The sequence below is a fragment of the Vespa crabro genome, chromosome 1 (genome assembly GCF_910589235.1).
Source record: "Vespa crabro chromosome 1, iyVesCrab1.2, whole genome shotgun sequence".
Lineage (NCBI taxonomy): Eukaryota > Metazoa > Arthropoda > Insecta > Hymenoptera > Vespidae > Vespa > Vespa crabro.
Genome location: NC_060955.1, coordinates 14,708,093 through 14,733,563, shown reverse-complemented (window position 1 = coordinate 14,733,563; position 25,471 = coordinate 14,708,093). Strand labels below are relative to the sequence as shown.

The following is a 25,471-nucleotide window of genomic DNA, read 5'->3' as shown; positions in this document are numbered from 1 at the left end:
TCTTTCATTCTTCAAAGAAATACTTCCCTTTATTTTTTCATTCTATACATCACGGTTTGATTTATCCTAAAGCACAAGTCTTTGTTTAATTATAGTATCGGTATCAGTTTTGTTCTTGATGTTAAAAGTACCGTTTTGACTTTGAAGTTTTTGGAAATTACATAATTACGTACGTGACGTACTTCGACACGCGTATAATTCAATTTCTTCAAAAATAAATGCAAGAGTAACTACTAATGGTTCTTTGTTTTTCTTTAAATGAGGTGCTCATTCTTAATACTTATCTTGTCGTTAATTTACCATGATCATAATTGCGAGTTTTCATAGTATGGCGGTCGAATGGATAATCGAGGAAGTTCTATTGTCGAAGAAACGTGTTGGTCTTCATCGTTGACGAATGTGCAATTGTCATATCTAGTTTGATCTTCAATGTTCTTCGTTTGTTTTACCGGTCCATCCATTAGAAACATCGTCAGAAGAAACATGATTGAACCTGATAAATAAGATACACATTAGATAAGAGTTGGTAATAATTTTTTTCTTTTTTCTTTGCATTTTTGTTTATATTGAAATCTCATAAATCGTACATACTTATGCCGTAGAAACCAGCGTAGAAAATGTAGAGGGATTCCCGAAAGCCGATAGCTATCCTGGTTGGTTCAACGAGTATCGGTAAATTACCACCAATATTGTTCATTACGAACAGAAAAACACCTATAGTCGTAGATCTTAAGTTCAACGGAACGATCTCTACTACTATTGCAAAAACGATACCGAACCACATCTCCGCTGAAATAAACATTAATGTTTAAATGTACTGTAATTTAATATTCTTAAAAGTCGACGAGTGATAGAAATAGAACAAAATACGATTAATAATTTGAGGAAAGATAAGAAAATGATTTTACCAAAGAAATATGAAAACCCGAGGGATAGCATAGCCCAACGTGGTTCGAAGTAGACTGATCCAAAAGCTGGCGGTGTCGCTATTAGCTGGCTGATGGCCAAAACTGCCACACGTGATCTGATTCCCATTTTCGCGACAAATTTATCACTGACCACACCTCCAACGACAACACCGATGCTGCCAATGACAATGGTCACCGCAAAGAGCCACCAGCCGAGATCGTGATCCGGAAAATAGTCGCGATAATAAAGATCGCAATTGTATGCAAAACACATACCACCTGGAAAAGGAAAACTCCTTTTTATTACCATTTTGTTTTCAAAATATTTCGTAAGACATAAAATCGTATTTGAAAGAATAAAAAAGAAGACTCATAGATTCGATGAAATTTAATTATTACTCTTTACCGCAATGTCTGATGCTGGCAGCGAGACAAAGGAGTATTATTCGTGGCTGTAATATCACTTTCCAAATCGAGATCTTTTTTTCTTTGGTCTTATCGTTTTCCTCGCCAATGGTCTTCCTTTCCGGTTCAGTTAAAGTCAGACCGGTAAGAATCGCGATAATGATGCCGACTATTCCAGCTCCGTAGTAGCAGACTCTCCATCCCTAAAAAGTTTGTGATAAGTAATTAAATATTATACATTATGCTTGGTTTATTTCATCTTTTAACTAAACATACGCGTCTATATCTATGTACGTAAACACTTACTAGATCCCAAGCATTTAAAGCTGGAACGTATCGGCCAACCGGAAAAGCAATGCCATAGCCGCCATAAATACCCCAATTGAAAATGGACATGACGAGACCACGCTGTTCCTCAGGAAACCAATCGGAAATGAGACCGGTTGCTAGTGGATTGCATCCTGCCTCGCTGTTTATTTAGTCATTAAAATACAAATAATCTATCTATGTATTTGACTTCTATGAGACGCTTAACGAACACGAATTATAAATACAAATTTAATTTCTCAAGTAACATCCGGCAAGATGATAAGTACTAAATGTTATGAATACGCGGTGCAATGTCGAGAGGGCTTATCTCAAATAATAAAACAGATCTTACAACTCAACGTGAATTTAATTTGTCTGTGAATCTTAAAGTATCATGGGAACGCGATTAGACAAATTTATAGATCAATGATGTGAAGTGAGATCTTGTAAATAAATAGGTAAAACTTACCCAGCAGCAAGAACCATCCGAAGGACAACGAGATGCCAATATTCTTTCACTGCTCCCATTAAAACAATTGCCAAACTAAATACCAGCGTGCATATTGCTAAGAGTCGGACCCTAACAATGAATCCAATTGTCTTTATTTGCTTTTATAATTTATAATTGCTTTTATAATTTATTTACAGAAAGAGAAAGAGTTTTTAATTTTATGACTGAAACAAAGTATTTACCTATTGAATCGATCGGCAGCGATGCCTAAAATGACTCCAACTATTGTAAAGACGGCAATGAAACTTGGCCCTGCTAAGATTTGATAGTCTAAACCGAGACCGCTGTAGTTCCATTCGCAATAAGAGGAGCCATTCAGTTCTAAAGATTGACAGCTGCGAAACGAAATTTACTGAAATATATACCTCTAATTTTGTTCAAAGCTCAGCTGAGTAACTTAGATTACGAATAATAATAATAATAATGATAATAATAAATAAATATTATAAATATCTTTGTAATATAATCTATATAATTATATAATTTATAATATAATGTAAAATTGAGTTTAAAAAAAAACACATTAAAAATCAAATATAAAAATTGAATAGAAAAAATTATAAAAACCGAACTTTCCATACGAAACAAAACAAAAGTGATTAATGCATATAATATATGTATATTTAATTACTTATTTGGCATTATAAAATGGAGATGTACAAACTAAATATCACAGCAACATCACTATATTTCAACCACCATAACTATAATATAATCGACAAATTTATAAATAACAATATAAATAAAGAAAGATATAAAAATAAAATGGCAAACATATATACCAAATCACAAAGAAATACATAAAAACAAAGGCATCTAATACATAGTTAAAGAAAGAAAACATATTTGCTGAAAAGGATAGATTTATGATATCAATACAAGATAATGAACACCAGAAATTACTCTAAATATATAATAAAAGACTACAAAATTCAAACAGATAAATGGAGGAAATATAACGAACAGCCCGAAATTATAGGTCTTATGATAGGAGTATACTTGACAATAAACTATACAATTGAACACAACAACGTAGCCAAATATATACATCACGAGCTAGTACTTAAACACAAACTTATAAAGACAAACATTCCAATATACAAATACACACCTTTATACATACTAAAAATTTAATATACAAGACTATATTGGAACTGAGATATAATCACCAATAAAACAATAAAATATAATTGAACAGATATCACAATCATACACAAAAGACAAATTCATAGAAATATCTATAGCAAATTCATAAAATTTAGAAAAGTAGTACACAAAAAAAAGACGAAAGTACAAAAAAATACAGAAATACATATCACTAGCAGAAGAGATCAAGAAATAATGGAAAGTATAAAAAGTTACAATAGTACTAATCATTCTTTAACCAGTGGAATTATATCAAAATCATTATATAAGAAGCTAATAGATATACATCCGGATATATACATGGTAATACAAAAATCAGTAATTTTAACATCTACTCAGTTTGATTTGAAAATTTTTCATTGACACTACCCCCATAATAATAGCTAAGAAGTGTAGCTTGACTAAAAAAGTTCACTATATATTTTTTAAAAACCAAGCTGAATTTCATGAAAAAACAAAATAATAATAAAAATGGCAAATTAGAATAAAAAATAAAATCAAAAAATTAAGGCACATTAAACAAATCACATGGCAAAATAAACAAACAACATCAAAAATATTAGATATATATTCAAAAATATTAGAAAAATATTAGATACATATAAAAAATAATTAGTAAACACTTCAAAAGATATAAAAAATCCAGTGACAGAAAGAATAAAAACATGTTCTTTTAAACAAATGAAAAATGATACTACAAGAAACTAATCAATACATAAGAAAGGACAATAATATCACCCTCCAAAAAATAAATTACAGAATTTTGGGGAAACACATGAAACATAGAATACAACACAATGGATCCCAATGTTCAATGAATCCTACCAAAAAAGGAAAATGTTAAAAATATGAAAGAACAAGAGGAATATTTCATCACAAAAAAACTTTATAGAACAATAAAAAATACAGATAATTGGAAATCGCCCAAAACAGATTTTATACAAAATTACTGGTACAAACAATGTATATTTACACATAAATATCTCACCGTCCGTATAAAAAAAAATAATAAAAGTGCAAAAAAAATGTTCACAAGGAATAATATACATCAAGTCAAAAAATAAACACATAAGACGTGGCTAATTATAGACCAATTACATGACTGTCTATCTATTTTGTAAGAAATAATATATTTATAGAAGAGCAGAAAGAACGCAAAAAACATAGACAAGGACGTAAAGCATAATTAATAATAACATTATAATAAAGCAAATGACAAAAGAACTGAAAAACTTCCACGCTGCATACATTGATGATAAAAAAGTATTTGACATAATTCCACACAATTGATTCATAAAAACATTATAAATTTATAAAATATATTGAATCATTCGTAAATTTCTTGCCACTGTTATGAACACATGGTTAAAACAATCATACATTTAAAAACTGAAAAAGAAAATATGCAAATAGAAAAAATTAAAATTAATAAAGGAATCTTCCAAGGAAATTCATTGAGCACACTATGGTTTTACATAAGTGTCAACCTTGTATCGAAATTACTAAATAAAACTATATACGCATTCAATATCAAAGATAAAGCAATCATAAAATAAATCATTTGTTGTACATAGACAACAAAATCTATGCAAATGCAAAAACACAATTAAACAAAATTGTTGAAGATAACAAAAACAATTAGTAAAGATATAAAAATAGAATTTAAAATTAATAAATGCGATGTAGTACATATGAAAAGATGAAAATGGCAAGAAGAAAGAAAAATAGAAACATTAAACATTAAATATTAATTAAATGAAATAGTAAAGAAAATGAAAGAAAATGAAATACATAAATACCTAAGATTTCAACAAAACTAAATTATACATAGATCAAAGAATGACTGAAAAATACATATAAAAATTGCCTAAAACTTCTAATAAAGTCAAAACTACACTTTAAAAATCTATTTAAAGCTATAAAAAATATTAAAGCTATAAAGAGTTAGTATTTGTAATACTAATTTTGACATATTTATTCGGCATCATTAAATAGTCAGAAACTAATACTACAGAACTCAGAAACAATAACCAAAGCAGAATTAATAAAACACAGAAAACCTTCCGTATGCATGCAAGGAAAGAATCATATTAAACAAATATACCCGAATTATATATAAATCAAATAAAAATGTTAAGAAAATACTTTCATAGCAAACAGACCTAATTGCATAAAGAAATAAGCAGTGCAGATAAAAATTACATATCCTTAAATTTAGCAAAAATTGCAATACCGTAACTGATACACAAACAGCCGAAGACAAACTAAAAATGAAGAAAGATAATTGGACCAATAAGGCTTTATTATGGTAATACAAAAGTAAATAATAGCTATCTTGAACTATAGAAACGTATCATTAAGAATAAAACAATAGTAAATGATCGATGCAGAAAATACTACACATTTACGAAACAATGAACACAGGAGGATATAAACTACTGGTAGGAATAAAATATATCGAGAGACACAATAATGCTGCAAAAATAATACACTAAGCAATAGAAAACAAATGTAAACTATATAAGGATAATGTACCAGACAACAAATATACATTCAATATAGTATTTAAGAGAAAAGAATACAAATTATTCTGGGATATAACAATAGAATACAGATAAAATTATATCATACAATAGATCAAATATAATTTTAAAGACGAAATATAGAAGATTACATACATCATAGACATAACTATTCCGTTAGATAACATCAAAATATGAAAAATATATATATATATATATAAATACTATTGTATATACACCGCTAGCAAAAGACATAAAATATGGAAATGAAAACAAATTTCATATTATTATTCATAATTTCAACCATAGGTACAACAACCAGATTATTTATACAACACCTAAGATAGTTTCAGCTAAACTCGGACATACATGGATATATTCGAAAATTTATCCTAAAAATATGTAGCATAGTTATACTCACATATATTCATACACAATTTTGAGGAACAGTAATATTAAACACGGTCAAATATGTTAGAAAGATATAAAAAAAACGTAGGGATAGACAAAAACATAATGTAACTTGCCAAAACAATCAAAAATAGTTTTATAATAGCTTATCAATAATAATATTCACATAACAGAGATATCCTCAATAAATGAAATAAAAAAATACTGATTCAATATTTGGTTGAAAGAAGAAAAACGCAATAAAAAAACCACAATGATACAGCACGAAATAAGGAATATGTGAATATGTAAACAACACAAACAAATAAGATAAATAAAACAGAAGTAATAAAAAATACACAAATGGAAAATACCATTAATAAACAAGATATAAAACTGCTAGTACAAACATTTCTTTGCCACATATGAAAATTTAACACAACTATTTAATTAATACCTGAAACTACTAAATATGCAAGACACGTCAAGCTTCCTTACATTAGGATTAACGTTCCTAAAATAAAAAAAAAAACCAGCAAACTACCAACCAATAACCTATCTTCGTACAATGTACAAAATACTAACTGCAGTAATAACTAACAAAATGGAAAATATTTAACACAAAACTATATCATTGCAGAAAAACAAAAAGAATATAGAAAATCAAGAGATGTAAGGAACAACTAATTATTATAAGGCCAAGTAATAGTTAATCTCGCAAAAATAAAAGAATTATTAAAAGGCATTTGATAGCGTATTACACACATGGTAAATACAAATTTTCAAATATACAGAATAAATTTATAGTGATCCATGTATTGTCAACAATTATCAAATCAACATTGAGCATTCAAGCGGAAAAGAACAATATACAAAGCAACAAAATTCAAATCAAAAGAGGAATTTTTCAAGAACTTTTTAAGAAATCTTTTTTTCTTAATGCAATTAATCTATTATCATATCTCTTAAACAGTAATAAATATGAATTTAAAATTATACAACAAACAACCATTAGAAAAATTTAAATCATCTATTTTACATGAATGGCATCAAATTATATTCAAGCATCAATTAATAATTACCATAATAATTTATATTCGATTTTTTCGTGGATTTGAAATTTGTATAGATTTTTAGTACAGATAATAAAATGATAATTGGACTTAATAAATGCAAAACATATTCGATAATATGAAGCCCGGTACAAAAACATGAAGGATATAATGAAATAAAATCATTAAACAACGAAAAAACATTAAAATATATTGAAATACATCAAACATTAATAATCAACCAAAATCAAATAACAATAGACATAAAATAAATTTAAGAAAAAATTAAAACAAATTTACAAAAAACAACTTATTGTTATAAACATTATAAAAGTAGTAAATATATATGCAATACTACTACTTACATATTTTTTTAAAATAATCAAATGGACAGATATAGAATTCGTCGCATTAAACAGACTAATCAGAACCACTGTAACAAAATACCAATTATACTATAAAAAGTTAGCATTAGAAATATTTATACTATCAAGATAACAAGGGGAAGAAGCTACGTAGATATAACATCGCACTATCAACAAATAAGTAACCTAAGAAAATATTTCTATAACGGACAAAATAGCTCACTACACTAGTCCATCATCGAAATAGATCATGCACTAATACCATTAAAATTACACAATCATTAATATAAACCAAAAAAAACATAATTATAAATACCAACAAAATACAACTATGGAAGTAAAAAGCATTGCTTGGAGAACACATAAAATAATTAAAACAAGAACACATAAATATAAATGTCTTAAATCAATAGCTAATATAGGGACAAATATTTGTAGACAGCAAGGGCTTACGATCGCCATCCACGTCAGAATGATTAAATCAAAAAAGAAAACGTATATTTCGAGACAATATAATAATGAATGACAGATGCAAAAGGTGTCATATAATACTAGAAACAATAGAGCATATCACCAGTGGATGTCTAACATTTACAACCAATAAATACACAATCGGACATGACAATATTTGCAAACAGGTACACATACCATAAGCATAGTAACACAGATTAGCGAACAACATTATCTAAGTTATATCATTTTGTTATATAGTTTTTGAAGTCGAAAATAAATAGAAGTTGAAATTTAGAAGTTGAAAATATGGAAAACCCCTTGATAGAACACCTTTTCAAATTTACACAAAATATGCTCAAAAATAATTAAAAGTCGTTGATCTTATGATTAGTTATATATGATTCTTAAATCAATTTTTATATTTGAGTTTCAATTTGTCACCATTTTGTAAAAAAAAATCGGTTTTAAAAATTGATTTAAAAATCGTCTTTCGTGTTAATTTGAATAAACCGTTTTAGTTTTTGATTTTAAATGGATCATTTCAGCTTGAATGTCAAACATTTCCAAAAAAATTTCTCTTTTGTCAACGACTATATTTAGTGTTTCGATATTTCTAGATGATTTTTTTTAAGACTCTCAATACATGTATGCTTGAATAAAAAAATTATAATCGCTGGATTATAATCCCCTTGAAAATATCTAGGCATATATTGTATAAAGCAGAGACTCCGTGAGAGATAAATATTCATCGTAACATAATAAATACGATAGATTCATTACATTTGGAAATTTTTATTGTATTAGTACACTGTTTCAAAGTGTATCTCAAAGATGCCTTTGTTGACTATCAATACTATTGGTTACTAAACTTATTATCGATTAGTTGAATTTTAATTCCAAGTACAATTTAAAATCTAATTTAAATTTGTCTATGAATTAAGCTAAACACGTTTTAATCGAACAGATTATATGCGTGTTCATTATAAACCACCAACGTAGTCAATAAACAGGTATAAGTTGAGCAAATTACGTGACCAATAATTTCATTTATGCACTTGTTGAATCTTTAATTTATAATTTTAATGCAAGCAAATTTATAAATGTTTATGATATATTTTATATGTATAATTTTTTAAAATATACATATAACTTGATTTTTTCTTATATAAAAGTGTTAAAGCCGATATAGACCAATTCAAAATATCCTAAATTTTTCTTGTTATAATCACTGTGAACAAAAATATTATTAATATTCCAAGATGTATCGATGCAATAAATCTATTTACAGCATTGTTTCTTAAAGATATTCAATTGTTCTTGATATTATATCATAATAACATTCTTGATTTTGTCAAGTCAAGAATTCAACAAGTTTATAGTTCTCGATTTTATAATGCATCTTGGAAGATGAAAAAAGCAAGGAAGAAAATGTTGCATATTCAGATATTTATATGACATACAATGTATCAAAATAATATTATAATATTTTTTAAAGAAATCTGTTAGAATTTTAATTCATGTTATAGATACTAAAGCACATTATTATTAGGATATAAAATCAAGAAGGATTGAATATTTTTAATACTTATCTTCTTAAGTAAATCTTCCGTAACGATAAATTTTAGATATTTTTATTCACAGTGATCACAATAGAAAAAATTTAAAACGTTTTGACTTTATCTTGATCTGCTTTACAACTTATACAAAACGAAAAAAATCAAACTTTGTGTACAAATTTTTACCATCACTATATAAAAGCTTCTTCGAATCATATTCTTCCTTGGGAAATTTTTTTCTGTCATCAAAAATAAACAAAACATTCACGCTTTCAGTTTTAGATGACTCATACGCAATGTCGTTATAAATGTATGTTTAGTTATATATGATTATAAGGTTAGATATAAATAGAGTTATACATATACATACATACTTGTGATAATTACTCTATAAATTTTTTGTAAATATCACTTACTAAGTCTCGTTCTGTGCCTGTTCGCATCTAATCGGAAGTTCGATGAGCGAAAGAGTACTCGAATTCAATTGGCAGGATATGTCGCCATAGTGTAAATCTTCAGCGGTCGCCTTACTCGTAACACCTTCGAAAGAATAGAATGTATTTATGTAACATGAAAAACGATTCGATTGGATTAACCGAAGGCAATTAAATTTGTTCGAGCATCAAGAGAGAAAAAAAATGAAAGGAATGGAGAAAATTCTTACCGATCACGTAATGTCCCAACTCGCCGAGTACGTATCCGACCGAGACTATGGCCAAGGCGTAAGGCTTATATAAAAATCGCAGCTTTTGTACAGCTGTATTGAACATCTTTACCTGAAAACGACAAGATTCTACGACAATAAATTTATCGCTTGTATATAATTAATGCCTAAAGATTGTATCATAAAACTCTTAATGTTGCAATTAAAGCCTCTAAATGTAAGATAATCTAAAGAATACGTATTTACTTTTATATATATATATAAAAATAAAAAAAAAAAGAGTGAATCACCTTTGAGATGGCCAAATAAAAAATACATATATTCAAATTAATAAAAATGATACATAATGGAACATAATGTAATACGGTGTGATGACGATCAATTTTTTATTGCCTCTTATATTCGATTCTACAAACGTGACACGATGACGTTCTCTCTTATTATCTTTTCATTGGGCTTTTGTTCCATATAACTTATGCTAATCTGCGGACTGTTCAACGATTGCATTTCTCTTTCCTACATACATTAAATAATATGATAAAAATAAAGTGAATAAATAAATAACAATTCATAGAATTCATTGTCATCGTTTTAAACAACATGCACATTCACACGAATCACATGAACAAAAAATGATATCTTAAAAATTAGTCGCAATACGAGATTTTTTGCACATTGATCTTCATGATAACACGACGCAACATCTATCAATTGTCGGTGTAATCACAATTGTTATTTGCATTTATCTTATGCTGTTTTTTTCATCTCTATTCCTTATCTGTATTGATCATCTTTTGAGTATTCGACGGTTCTTTGCGTTAGATATATATTTTCTTTTTTATAAATGCTGCATCAGAAATGATCAGAATAACAAATCAATTTTTTATATCTTCAAAGGCTCAAAAGATTACACTTTTAGTATAAGTATTATATATAACTTAGCGTTTGTACTTTTAATCCGTTTCTAGTTTACTAAATCCGCGGACATTTCTTCGAGATTTAGGCAATAAGATCGATCGTTGAACGTTGATAAAATTTTAGTATCAATGCTATAGCATTACATTACATATTTTCGTTTCTTTAAAAGTTTACATAGCCATGTAAGCAAACTATCGGGAAAACTAATAATATAATAATCGACCCAAGGAAGGTGAAACCTGTCATTCGAGAAAATTATCACGTTGAAAATTATTACGTTGATCTTACAAAGTGCTTCTCACAATTTCGTAAATCGACATTAATAAATCTAATCTCGTCAATTTCTCATATTTTAATACCTTCGTATTATATTATATCTTATATGTATTATATACGTACAAGATCTGTTATTAGAAAAAGAAAAATATTAAGAAAATTTTTAGTAATTACAGCAATACAACTTTATATGATGTTCGATAGGACCGAAAAGTTACAGCATACTGAACATTTCTAACGATAGAGCGATCATCATCTGTTAGGGAAATAGTCGAGTTTTTTTTGGATAGAACAAGAGAATATAATAATTATCAGACGACTCATTAGCATGAACAAAGAGAGAATTATCATTCAGTTCCTAACGATAAAGATTTTATCCATTATTATTGATGTCTTTTTGAGTCATGACGCGTGTTCATCACGTTATAGAATTTGTTTCTTTATGGTTTTAATTTACAAAGACTTTCTGTATTAAGTGGCAATGAAGATTCTCTTTTTGTCTCGTATAGACTTTGAATTATCAAAGAGAATATGATTCTTAGATGGAAAATCGAAATGACCTCCGTAATGTATGTAGGTTAATGCGGTAATATTAGAAAAATCCAATACAAGAGGAGGACATGCTCATACAGTGTATGTACATATCTATGTAATACATGAATGTATGTATAATTATCTTGACAAACGTTATCTTGGACAACCATTTTCGCCTCCGTAAATTAATAAGAAAGAGTCGACGAACGTTCGCATTATTATTATTCTCTAATATTAAGGAAAGAACAAAGAATCGTGCAAGCATTCGTGCCCGAATGCACGCGAGCGTAATCAAGTTGAAGATGTGCAGGCACTTAAAGACGTGTTTATACTCACCTTGAACCAAAATCGGTGAGACGGAACAGAAACAATCATTTTTTTATTAAAGTTAACTTCTTTTTCGACTTTTTCGGGACATTTTTAATCATCCAACTTTTAATAAATATTTTGCAATCCCCATTAAATATACACGAAAACTGATTCTAAGACACTCATTTTTATGCTTGTTGATTATTATTAGAAGCTATTAATTCCGAATGAACCATGATGATATTTGAATAATATTACATTTTAATATATCTATCAGTAGTTTACGAAGCATTTTGTTTAGTCTGAGACAGTGCCAATTTGTGCTTATCTGTGATTAATTGAAAAAAGATACCTACTTCTAAAATGTCTAACAACGAAAATCTTGAATGAAGATTATATCAAACAATTATGTAAATTCTGGAATAATTAAACATCTTCTATACGGTCGGTAGACCGTACATTGTAAGATTTTAATATTGATAATATTATAATAATTTTAATATTGATAAAATATTAAGACTATCCGTTAATAATCCGCTTCGTCGTTGATTTTTATTATTCATGTGCATTTTAAGAAGCAACAGCGAGACGAATGCAACGAAAGACTGAAGTTCAGCATAGGTTGGACGTATCAAGCGAACGTTTCCGTTTTTCCAGTTCTTTCCACGTTCAATGTGTTGTTAAAAACAACAAGGAAAGAATCATTGTAAAATTCGTTATGCATCGTTGAAAAATGATTGAGCATTAGCCAAAGCACGTGTCTATATTACTCTTATGCGTTCAATTATGCGTTTGCACGTGTTCAATTAATAGTTCGGATAACTCTTTTTCTCTCATCATTTGAAACTATTATAGAAACGCTGTGTACTGCATTAATCTTCATTGTCCAAACTAAATGCCTCGCATGCTTGTCACGTGACGTCGATTATCAAGCACACTTCTTTTCTTCTTCTTTTTATTTTTACGCCTTTCGAGGAAACTCTTAAGCGACTCAGATCGTTAAATAAAGTGGGCGACTCGCTCAACGTTTACGACGTGAAGACGTAACGAGTAATAAACATTTTTTCAAATATTATATTATTAGACCACTTAACGAATAAATCCGGATATAATTACAACTCACAAAACCATCCTAAAAGTCAGTAATATTGAAATTAGTATTCCTAGAAAATGACAAAGAACATAAAAATATATCGATTGTATTTATCGTAATAGTTTCGTTTTATAAATAAATGAATTGTTATTGAAGTTATAAATATTTTTAGATAGGCCCTATTTCTATTCACAATATATGTAAATATTCAACATCAAATCATCGAATAGTTGACTTGAATTTAATCTATAATTCATATTCGATCAATAAGATAACATTCCGATGTGCCAATTACAATGGTGCAAACATATTTTAATAAAGACACGTTTTAAATGAAAATTTATTAGGCAGGCATATACTAAATGATGTCGCAACTAAGCATTTATAATTAATTGTGTATGTTTAATTAATGCGTTAATTATCCAATAGTTATAGCCATAGATATGATAAATAAATTCACTTGTAAACTCAATCATTCAGCCGTACATGTTTTATCAAAGTACTTGAATTTTTAAAGACGAGATTTATCGATACAGAATGTTAATGTCGAATCTCGTTAACTTCTAACATATTCTATCAAATAAAAAATGAGCAAAAGTAAAAAATAAATAAATTGATACTTGATCAGGATGTTTCATGAAAATTTATCATCATCTTTCTCGCCCGATTTTTTCGATACTTATTAATCTAAAAAGTCAAGGTAAGTCAGAGAACATATTCTGCATGAACGTGCATGTAATAGGCAGAAAGAAAAAAGTTACAGCGAGTGCAAAAGTATGATGCTTATACCGAGAGAATCTCACTCAACCAGTATTTGCATATATGCGTAGCTGCTTAAGAACTTTTCATTTTTTATCAGTAGAATCATCGTTAATTTCATCTCAATTGCTTTCTTACATCATATCATTTATCAATTACAATTGATCGGGAATTTTTGTCTAAAAAAGAAAAAAAAATCGCGAAATTTATTTCACTTATATCCTTATCAATATAGTTATCTTTATTTTATCAAGGTGTTTGTTAAATCATTTCAAATCGTAATATAAATTGCATCGCATTGCGGGAGGCCGATCGCATATACATTGGCAATGAGCGACTTAATAGCAGTATTACGACTCGAGCGAGTCAGCGTTTGTGTCTTTACGCGTCGTTACGTGTCGCGAGTATCTAAAAAATAAAAGGAAGAATTTAATCGTAAGATTTACATTGTAATGAATATAACTAAATAATTATATTTTATTAAAATAATTGTTTATTCCCGTTTATCTATTAGCAAATTATATACAATATGAAGTCTTCTGGGCGACCTTGTTAATACTTTCACGACTCACGGTGCACCTCGCAAATAGTGCGGAACAAAGTTAACGGATATAGTGGTACACACCCACGTAACGTTTCATGAACTTCTAATCTGTATTTCGATTTGATCTGTAAAAGATTCATCCTACACGGATTATGTGCATTTTTTTATGTAAATATATAAAAGATGCGTCTATGTCAAACGTATACTTGTAAGTATAACAACTAGAATTAAAAAATAAATAATATACGTATAAAGATAAAAATAAATAAATATATGAAATAAACCTACATCTACGCTCTGTAGTCATACGTTATATAGTCGCGATTTAGAGACGTTCAACTATTTTCAAGTAAAATATAATAAAAGCTTAACGTCTTTACTCTGACTAAAAGAACAGCCACAACGTGTCTTTCAAGTTTCCATTAGTAACAAATAGGAGGTATTCGTAATCTTGAACAACGCATAAGAATAGATATGCCTATAGGGATGACTAATGTGCGTATGATCCAACTACAATTCACATGATGTCTTTTACCAAGCATGGAATGTCCGTGCAATTAACTTCGATTGCGATAGCGAGCTCGAAAGACAAACCGTCCTGTCACTAATTATCTTGTTTTCTTTCAATGAAATTAATTTAAAGAAATATAAAAAGAGTATAATCAAATTCAATTTGATTAAATTGATAGCAGGTTCGTTGTGCATGTTTAATGTTTAGGTTAACATTTAAAATCTGTTATTTGATACAACACTTCAAAAGATCACTTCGCGGTAATACGCAAATATAGTTTAGATCGCAGCCACGCGTTGTCCAAAATATGTCGACAGACAATGAGCACAAACGCCATTTCCGTCTCGTTTGTGCTCATTCAATAGCACCTTAGTTATTTAATTTTTATGCTAAAAATTATAAAAATCTATAGCAGCTAACCTAAATAAAATTGATTTACATTTGCCTTTCTATTACTTTTATTTTATTAACTTTATTTTAATTTAATATCTATCTCAAATGAAAAAAAGAAAAAGAAATATTTCGTCAATTAGCGGCTTCGATATAATACGTTAAATTCCGAAGAAATTTTCTTGATAAATAAATTATAAAATCTATATTTATAGAAGACTTACAGCTTCTGCGAAGACGAGTAACAAAAGGTGATATCGTAATGATATTCAGTGAATTTTCTTATTCTGGCACGACGTAGTGGATTTATAGATGGTAAAAAAAATTCATCAAACAATCACTTATTATCACACTAAAATGCACTGTGAGTTAAATTCGTAATTTTGACAAAATGAAATTTCGAAGAGGAAAGAGTAGAAGAATGAAGAAAAAGAAGGTAGAAGAGATAAACAGACGAAAATGGAGAGAAGAAAAACCTCGGGGGATCGTGAGGGATGGAGAGTTGAATGAGGCAAGAGTCGATAGAGAACCTTCATTTATAAGAAAGTACCCAAGGATCGGATTTCCAATGGTTTTCATCGAAGAGGAAGGGGACCCCAGTCGAACTCCCCGTGCATCCACACGCCTAACTATTGTCGATGTGTCGTCTACTGATCTGTAGACGATCGTACATACGGTACTACAGTACGGTACGCTACAATACAATACGATACGTTACGAATATTACTCTCTCGATCTCCATGGTGGGAGCATAGACACTCTCGATCTTTGATTTTCAAGGTCAGCTTGGCTTGACTAATCACAAGTCATTCTTCATATCGCTGTGACAAAAATGTGTGCATCTCACTCATAATGTACCACTACGACATAAGATTATCATTGTAATACTTACATCGTGACTGTTACTTGCATTTAAATCAAATCAAATTTTTGTCGTTTTCCTATCGTTTGGTACTATTGTGAAAATGAAAAAAAAAAAATAAGGAATATAGCAAGGAGAATAAAAAGAAAATGAAAATAGCTCATTCGCGAAAGGCAAACTAGAACGAAACATGCTACATGTCGCGATATACTACAACTCTTGCTTATTGTTCAAAGTAGAAAGTCCTTGAAGGACGATCTTGCCGATCTCTTTGCATCGCTCTCAAAACGGCCTCAAGCCTTAAGTAGTTTCTAGAAGGTAAACATAGAGGAAGTCGGTTAACACGACTGGTATCAACGAGATATATCCAGAGGTGATTAACCCTCTTGATTACCGATAGGACGATGCGAGACGTTTTATCTGTCATGCGAATGCCGTAACATTGACATACTTTTCGTACCAAGACCGCCTCTTTATCTTTCTTCCTGATATCACGGTTTCACCTAATCGACACAATGTCTACCGTCTAATATGTGTATAAATATACCTATATATGTAATACGGATATACTAGGAAGAAAAAATGATAAAAAGTGAAAATATGTTTGACCACATGTATATGTACATAATCGTATATATGTCTACTATATATGTCTATGTAAATAAAATCAAAGGTCAATAATGATCTCCAGTCAAGCGAAATACACATCTAGATTCATTCCTTTTTTAAACATAAGTTCGAACACCAAAGACTATTGACATTGAAACGATAAAGCCTCAGGTTAGACAATACTACCGATCGTTTAATTGATTCGTTAAATATAATTTTCTAGTAAACAGACAATATGAAAGAGACAAAACCGTTATAATATATGTTATAGTGAGACTGAATTGATTTCTTCATAGAATAAGATTAAGATATAATTATTAGCATCAACTAAAAAATTTTTGTTGAAAATTCAATTCAAATTAATGACACGGTATACCGATATATATGTGAATAACAATTAATAATCTACAATTAAATACAAAAAATATCGGTATTTTGCTCTTCCTGAAAATCGAGAGTAATCGAAATACAAACAAACACCTTCGTGAACATCCATTTTTGTTTTATTAACAAGTTGCTTAATCGTGATCATCTGTAAACATAATTTTTTTTAATGATCCATAGTGGCATAATGACTCTATTACTATAAAATTCACAAATTAATTAGATACTATAAATCGTATGCCATTGAACGGAAAATTTAGAATAACACAGATCATTAGATAACAATGTAAAACAAAAAATGTACTATACAATTAATAATTGTACTAATAATTTTTATAATTGTACTAATAATGAAAAGAACGATTAAAGAAAGTTTATATTAATGCATTTATAATATATATATATAAATTATCTTAAATGTTAGAGAGCAGCTCGCTCGTCTCCGCTAATTTAAAACTTGACAAGGTTATTTTACAAAAATTAGATTTTGCGATAAAATGTATGCATTAATTATATTATCTAATTAATTATATTAGCCTGTTGTGCTATGGCAACGAGAACTCGTAAGTACTTTCTTCTCCCTTATATAAAGTAATACGAGTCTTTCGAAAAGATATAGGAATCTCGAAAAATATTTCGAGGATGTTTCTTTGATTTCTATTCTTCCGCTTCTTTTCTTCTTCCTCGCCGATTTGACCTTTTCTCTAAACCCTTGGGAAAAGTTAATTGGGACGACGCAACAGATGCGAAGTGAAAGATTCGCCAAGAAAAAGAAAGAGACAAAATTTGGGAAAATCATGCGAAAACGAAGAAGCGCGCGTGCAGTACGCATTCTCTCCGTTATTGACCATCGGAACGAGTCGAACCGAGGTGACTCGAGTCGAGCCGAACTAAGCTAAAGCCAAAGAGAGGAGTACAAGAGACCAAGAGGAAAGACCGATCCCGGTCCTCCAGTCCTTTGAAAACGATAACAACGTCGCATCTCTGTCTTTTTTATTTTTATTTTTTAACCTTTCACAGTGAAAGATATCCAATCTTTCTAATCCTTTTCTTCCTTTTACTGCGAATAATTCAACGTATGTGTTTACATTGTGTCGAGAACAATCGATCGGACTTCTGGCTTTCTTGCATTTTGGCCCTACGTTAAAAAAGAAACAGAGAAATATATATTTATATATGTAAATATATAAGTAGTGTGTATACATACACGCGCGTATTCTCATGTGTATATGTGTGCATGTACCTGTGTCTGTGCATATACCCGTCATATCAGAAGTGATAAGAGGGTGTAATCTTCCTTGTTTTTCATAATGGTGAATATCAGGATCGACCAGTGTTTTCTACGAAAAGAACGAAGAAAGATCTTTCCTCGAGCTACGAGAAACTTTCGACGAAACGAAGGAAGCTTCGTGAATTGTTAAAAAGCAGAAAAAATGTCCAGTATAATTTCGTGACTTCTTTTCCAATAATTCAACAAAATTGTACGTTCTTTCATTTCTTTTCTTGTTCGTTCAAACGTATGTATTAAAAAATAAAATTATTTTTAAAACACGATGTTGTGTTAACACGAATCTATCATGATCGTGATCGATTGGAGTTGGACAAGGATCGCAAATCTCATGGATCAAGGACCGCATTCTTCGTCATTTTTTCGAAGAATCTGTCATCTTAAGAGCTCGTCTTACTAGATTATTATGAATAAAAGTAAGTTCCTTTCTCTTTTTCTCTTATCTTCACTAACAATCTTATCATTAGGATTATCACTATTATTATTGAATATTTTTTAAGTACTTTTAAAGGAGAAGAAATAAACTTGCGTCACGAGAGTTACAACCGAATATCGTTTTTCAATATTTAGTCACTTACCTTCAAGTCTTACACCCATACATTTTTTCGCTCCTTTGAATATGTCTCTTATGTCGATTTACGCAGCATGTGTGCGTAACAGTTTTTCTTTCGGAAATGGCCAAAGAAGTTGTTGAACAACGATCGGAAAGATAAAGATCAGTGTGATAAGTTTAAGAAGGACGGAAGAAAGAAAACAAAAAAAAAAGTAGTAAAGTGAAAGAAAGATAAAGAAAGAAAGAGAGATAAAATAGAAAAAAGGCATAGCTTGGATTTGAGTTACAATAAAGGCGCGTAATACTCATAGGTCGTAATCTAAATCGGAACATCGACATGTTGAAAATTGAAAGGAGTTTGACAACCTCGTATTTCGTTTCTCTTTGCCTCATACTGCTCCCAACGAGATCTGATTTCGATGAAAAAATATAAAGGAACAATACAATATGCTATTATTTTCACTTTTTTCAAAAATATTAAAATTTTTCGTTTGTTTTGATGTTCGATTTCGACAATTTTAATAATGATATTATATTAAAAAATATTATATATGTATTATATATAAATATATATATTTCATATTATAATGATATAATATAAAAAAATTATGAGACAAGATCTCTCTGTCTTTTCCTCTTTCTTTCTTTCTTTCTTTCTTTCTTTCTCTCTCTCTCTCTCTCTCTCTCTCTCTCTCTCTCAATTTTTCTCCCCCCTCCCTTTCAGTCGTCCATGAATTATTCTTTGTTTCGGATTACTCGCTCTATTACCGCGATTAATTGTCGATCGACCGTATGTTACCAATGCTACGGCAACGTGTACCCATGTAATAATAGATGCTTGTCAGGTCACGTTCTGGCTTTACGAATCATGTTACATATTATTAACGGTTATTGATAATAAAAAAATCATTATCATCATTACAAATATCAATTCTTATAATAATTTTTAAAACGCATTCAGGCAAATAGATTTTTAGCTACTTTCTTAGAAAACCCTATAAATCCATTTTGAATTATTTCAAACATTATTATAAAATATAGAGAAAATTGGAACACGATAGAAATAGTAATTTCTTAAAATATTCTTAAAATATTCTTAGAATATAGGATTTCTTAAAAGTTACGAGAAATAAAAGAGAACTAATTCAAGTGCGAATTCACGATAGGAAATATCTGTAAAAAAAAGAAAAAGAAACAAATAATAAATTTGTATAGCCGGTTTTTTGAAGGAAATACGCTTTTTATGATACAATCACACCAATCGCGCTTATATCATTAGCAGTCATTGCGCATAAATCATTTTCTACAAGGTCTATAGTTCTTTCGATGTATCTTCGATCATTGACGAATTGTGATTCATGTTCTTACTTTTTCCTGTATGTAAATGTGCACATGTATAATGATCACTGCAATATTCGACAAAAAAAAGTGAGATCTGATTAGATCATAATCAAGTCAAGTTAAATGAATTCTTTAGAGTGACGAAATCATGAAAATGGGTGTGTCCAATCGCAAAACAAATTAAAAATGTAAGAAGAATTATGTAAATCCTGCTAAGAAGATCAAGTTTTCCACTTGTTATGAACGTTCCTTTTTATTCTATCACTCGAAACGTGGAGGTGTGTACGCACTTCTTGCTGATCTCATTGCTTTACGATTTGCATGAAATGAGATCTTTGTTAATGATTGGCTTGACGAGAAAACGATCGACCAATCGGCCCTCTCCAATCATTATTTCAAGGCCGTCAATAAATAATATCTACACTAACGGTTCTTTCGTCGCAAGTTCTTGTTCAAGGTTACCTTACGACAGATCGATTGATTTTTATTATCCTTTTTTCTGATTATTCTTTTCCTTCTTCATCTGGTTTATACTGTTGAAAGGAAAGGAAAACCTGCTAGTACATCGATTGACTTCTTGACTTTTTTCTTGTTACCTCAGAAATCGTACAAGTATCAGATTTTTATCGGAATGGGTATTAATGGGATCGGAAGTTAAAAATGATGCGAACACTTTTACAGTCAGTATCTCATTAAGTTATTTCTCTAACTCGATGGAATAAATTCCAAACATAGCTCTCGTCCATTTGCAATTGCAGCTATACAGATTTAGCAATAAACCAATGATCAATCAACGAAAATCCAATATTTTATAGGCTATTTATTTGTGAAAAACAAGTTTAAGCTTCTTACCTAAAAAATTAATTCTATTCTTGAATATATCTACGATCCTGATTTCAAAAATATCATCGGTTTCATCGTATCAAATCTAATATTCGAAATACGGTATAACGGGTTTATACGAAATGTAACAAAAATGTAGTGAGACTATTATTAGAAAATTCTGTATTTGAAAAAATTTATAAAACCACATTATTTTTTCAAAATAAATCCTTTTAGAGGCTTAGAAAGAAGTCTATAAGACTTAGATTTAATGAAACTACTGGAATGTCCTTTCTAGATAAAAATTCGGTGTTCGATGAAAAGTGATAGATGACATTGTCATGATGAAACATCTATCTGTCTGCAAAGTATGACGAACTCTCTATCGTAATACTGATCCTAATGTTAAAGTTGATCTAAAAGTATAAGAACTTAACTCTTTAAAAATATAAGAACATTTTTGAACATTTTTTCCGTTCTCGCCATCAAAGGTCTCCCAGAACACAGTTTCTCTCCTGCACATTCTCGGTCTTCCGAAAATATGCGATCCGAACACGTATGTTTTCGATAATGTTTGTGTTGCATTTTCATCGAGCAAAATTTTAAACATCATTAGTACGTGTACTGATATAAATTGTTATAAACAGACAGCTCATAAAGTTTGAAAGTTTGCAATTCATTGGATGATTATTTAGATTATAAACATTTTTTGCATTACTGGAATACGTATTTATATTGTTGCCAATAAACAATTTTCTAACAACAGTCTCAACTCGTATAAGACTATTATATACCCTATCTCGAAAACTAGATCTAATACAGTAAAATCGATGGTATTTTTGACACCAATTATACCCAAGAATGGATTCAATTTCTGAAGCATCAAGTCAAAAATTTTTTTCAGTTGGGCAATATAATTATTAACATTTTCGTTTAAAAAAGCTCACTGAAGAAGCAATAAAAGAAAAGATGACTGGAAAATGCCAACGTAAGAAAACAGGAGTGAAAAAAGTGGATTAAGAAAAGGATAAAAGCGGAAGGCAGGAAGGGCGCAAGGGAAAAGAAAGATGGGCTCTTTGCCAAATCTACATGAGTTGTCGAAGGAGAAACTCGAAAGTCCTGTTTACAGAGCCGTGGCAATTGGTGGACTCGGTCCGATGAGATTGCCCGCTCAAGCTCAACCGTTAGCACATACCCATCGTCGTGCGAGAAGCAGTGGAAATCATCATACCACTACTTTGTGGGATAATGACGCTATGTTAGAGGTCGGTAAAATATTGAAGAAATTAGCGATTTTGCCATTATTTTTTTTAACACATTGCGGACGGATCACGAGAATTCTCTGTTCTGTTCTAGAACTTGTTCTGTTCTAGAACTTGTAACCGGTCATGAGAATTCTCGTATTTGCGTTATTCACCAAAATCATAGCTGATCACTGAATAAAGCTAGCAATAAAACTACCAGTCCGTAATATGTTAATATAGCTTAAAGTAAAAAATTAAAGACGAAAATAACTTGTAGCACATGGCAGCGTACTCGCCGATTTCTTGTCGCTCGACCAGGACATCCGCCGCGTTGTCTTGGAGACGACGAGACTCGATGAATTCCTCAGCGGGAGCTTCATCAGTCCGTCGATTGATAGCTGCCGTAAGAACAACTCCGTCCGGGCCACGTCCGACAAAGAAAGCAATTTTAAGGCATTGCGCGGCCCTCCTCCTCGGCCATGCAACTTCCTCAGCCGCGATCTTACCGATCTTTCCTCTCCAAGCTGGTCTTGGGACATTCAACCCCCATCTTGGACCGATATTATTGGCTCTACTTTATGCCACTGCTGCGATCACCGCTTGTTTCGCGCCGATTCTTCTTCAAAGACTTGGCACGAATCTCGTAATCAGCCTCAATCATTTTGTTACGACAATCTTCGTCGGTGTGCACTTATATCCGAAGTGGTATGTGCTCTTACCTAGTTACGCCATCTTGGGTGCCTGCGTCAGTCCGAGTTTTTTGGCAAGGACCTCGCACGTCAACATATCGGCAAGTTGTTTAGCTTTGCTCTGTGTCGATCCCGAAGATCCAGACGAAACTAGACGTGATTGTCTCTTGAGAAGACTCAATAGAGGCGTCAAATTGGCAGAAGATGTGGGTCTCGCAATAGGTAAACGTATTCTTTATTATTTGTATCTTTATTTATTTCGCTTTATTATGCTTCTCTATTGCTTCTCCCGTTCTATTTTATAATTGCTTCTCTCTCTTTCTCCCAATATAATTCCATCCACCTAACTTTTCTACAACTTGTTAGGTTGCCTGATCGCGGCAGTTTTGGTAAAACTTACGGACTCGATCCCACCAGATGTAACGGAAAGCGAGATTGAAGACGTTTGCGGTGCAGAGTATTGCCCCGAAGAGACTTATTTCTATAACGAAAGTCTCTATTTACCATCAATATCAAATAATACGTCGAAGATGTTGATCAGTATTTGGTTTGGCCTTGCCGTTCTAGGAATGGGCATTTCCTGTGCCTTTCTCGATTCGAGAATGAAGGAACCGCAGAATATAAACGACAGAGTTAGCACACGTAACATTTTCAAGTCCATCAAGTGCGCCTTTCAAGATCCAAAACTGCAATTAGCGGCTCCATTAACACTCTTCATCGGCCTCGAGCAAGGTTTCATTTACGCCGACTTCACTGAAGTATGTTTTGAAACGATATTCGAGTTATGAATTTTTGAATGAAAAAATTCTCCTGGCCTATCTTTCAACTGATTTCATTGACTTTTTTTTCTTTATCAACAGGCATATGTGGCTTGCGCCCTTGGCGGAGTTGGCACCATCACTGTCAGTTTTCTGAGCTTGGCTTTGTTACAGGGTCTCGCCGGTGTAACGCTCTCCATGTTATTGAGGCACATCAAGAGATACTTTGTCGTAGGTAAGATGCTTCTCGCTTCGACGATAATATAAACATTTATTGGAAAAGTATTTACATACCTCATTTAATTTGATTGGTTTTGTGTTGCAGTCGTGGGTTTCGCTTTCCATGCCTGTTTGTTGCTCGTTCTGGTCGTCTGGAGACCGGCTGGCGACGATCCGGCACTTTTCCATGTCATATCAGCTGCCTGGGGAGTTTGCAACTCTATCTGGGAAACTTTAATATACAGTGAGTTCTTTAGTGAGATTGAAATCGATCAAAATAAGCAGCAATAACAAAATGATATTCAAGGCGTGATATTTGTTAACATCCTCTAGAGCAAAATATTTTATTTTCAGCTTTAGTACTAGGTCTCTATCCAAATTCCTGGCAAGGTCCGTTGTCAACATCACTCTTCTGGAGATGGTTAGGACTCTCGTTAGCGTTGGGTCTTCATGGTTTGGTTTGCACACGATTCCGTGTTCTTGGATTAGCATTCATGTTGTTGCTATCGGTCGTACCTCATGTGTGGCTCGAAATTAGACTAGCGAAGCGAGGTAAAAGTCTAGCACCATTGTGACCGATAGAATCGACCGCGAGCGACCGAGGATCAACAATCGAGATCGAAGGAAGGCATAGATCGGACTGAGGCAGAATCGTTCCATCCAGCTTAAGGACGGCCAGGAAATGCAGCAGACGGAGGAGCAGCCCGGTGGCCGAGTATGCGACTTTTACCACTAAAAGAAGATCTTCGAGGAGAAGGGCCAATAGTGTAGCATTCGCCTGTCAAACAACTACATTGATGACTAATGAGGATGCGCTTCCCCTTTCAATGCAAACTGAACAAGCACGAAGGAATAGCAGCGTCGAAGTCGTGACCAACGAACCAAAATGTACCATTTTCTCACTCTCGTGAGAAATCGAGATGTTTCACACAATCTCGAAATTTCTTCGATTTCGTCGTCCTTACTTTTCTGGAATAGATGACATTCTCGACTTTTTGGAAACGAATCCTCGTTCGATTAGTCTTCTCCTTTTTTTCCTCTAGCGTTCTTACATATATATAGCACACTCGACTCCTTTCTTCTTACT

General features: G+C 31.2%; 1 protein-coding gene across 7 annotated transcripts; it reads right to left on the bottom strand.

Moving 5' to 3' along the window:
• Positions 1-2: 2 nt before the first annotated feature.
• Positions 3-24,628, bottom strand: LOC124428738 (probable glucarate transporter). Of its 7 annotated transcripts, none has more exons than XM_046973168.1 (10): positions 24,460-24,628; positions 10,282-10,393; positions 10,034-10,157; positions 2,316-2,468; positions 2,092-2,202; positions 1,620-1,782; positions 1,315-1,516; positions 909-1,187; positions 592-789; positions 3-493 (listed from the first exon to the last, which is right to left on the bottom strand). In XM_046973168.1, the coding sequence occupies exons 1-10, from the start codon at positions 24,571-24,573 to the stop codon at positions 306-308; spliced, it is 1,644 nt and encodes a 547-aa protein (XP_046829124.1). In that variant the 5' UTR covers positions 24,574-24,628; the 3' UTR covers positions 3-305. The 7 variants fall into 7 exon arrangements, with proteins under 7 accessions (XP_046829124.1, XP_046829132.1, XP_046829149.1 ...); XM_046973176.1 differs by lacking the exon at positions 24,460-24,628 and adding an exon at positions 16,146-17,718 and having other exon boundaries at positions 10,282-10,410; XM_046973193.1 differs by lacking the exon at positions 24,460-24,628 and adding an exon at positions 16,146-17,715.
• Positions 24,629-25,471: the final 843 nt, after the last annotated feature.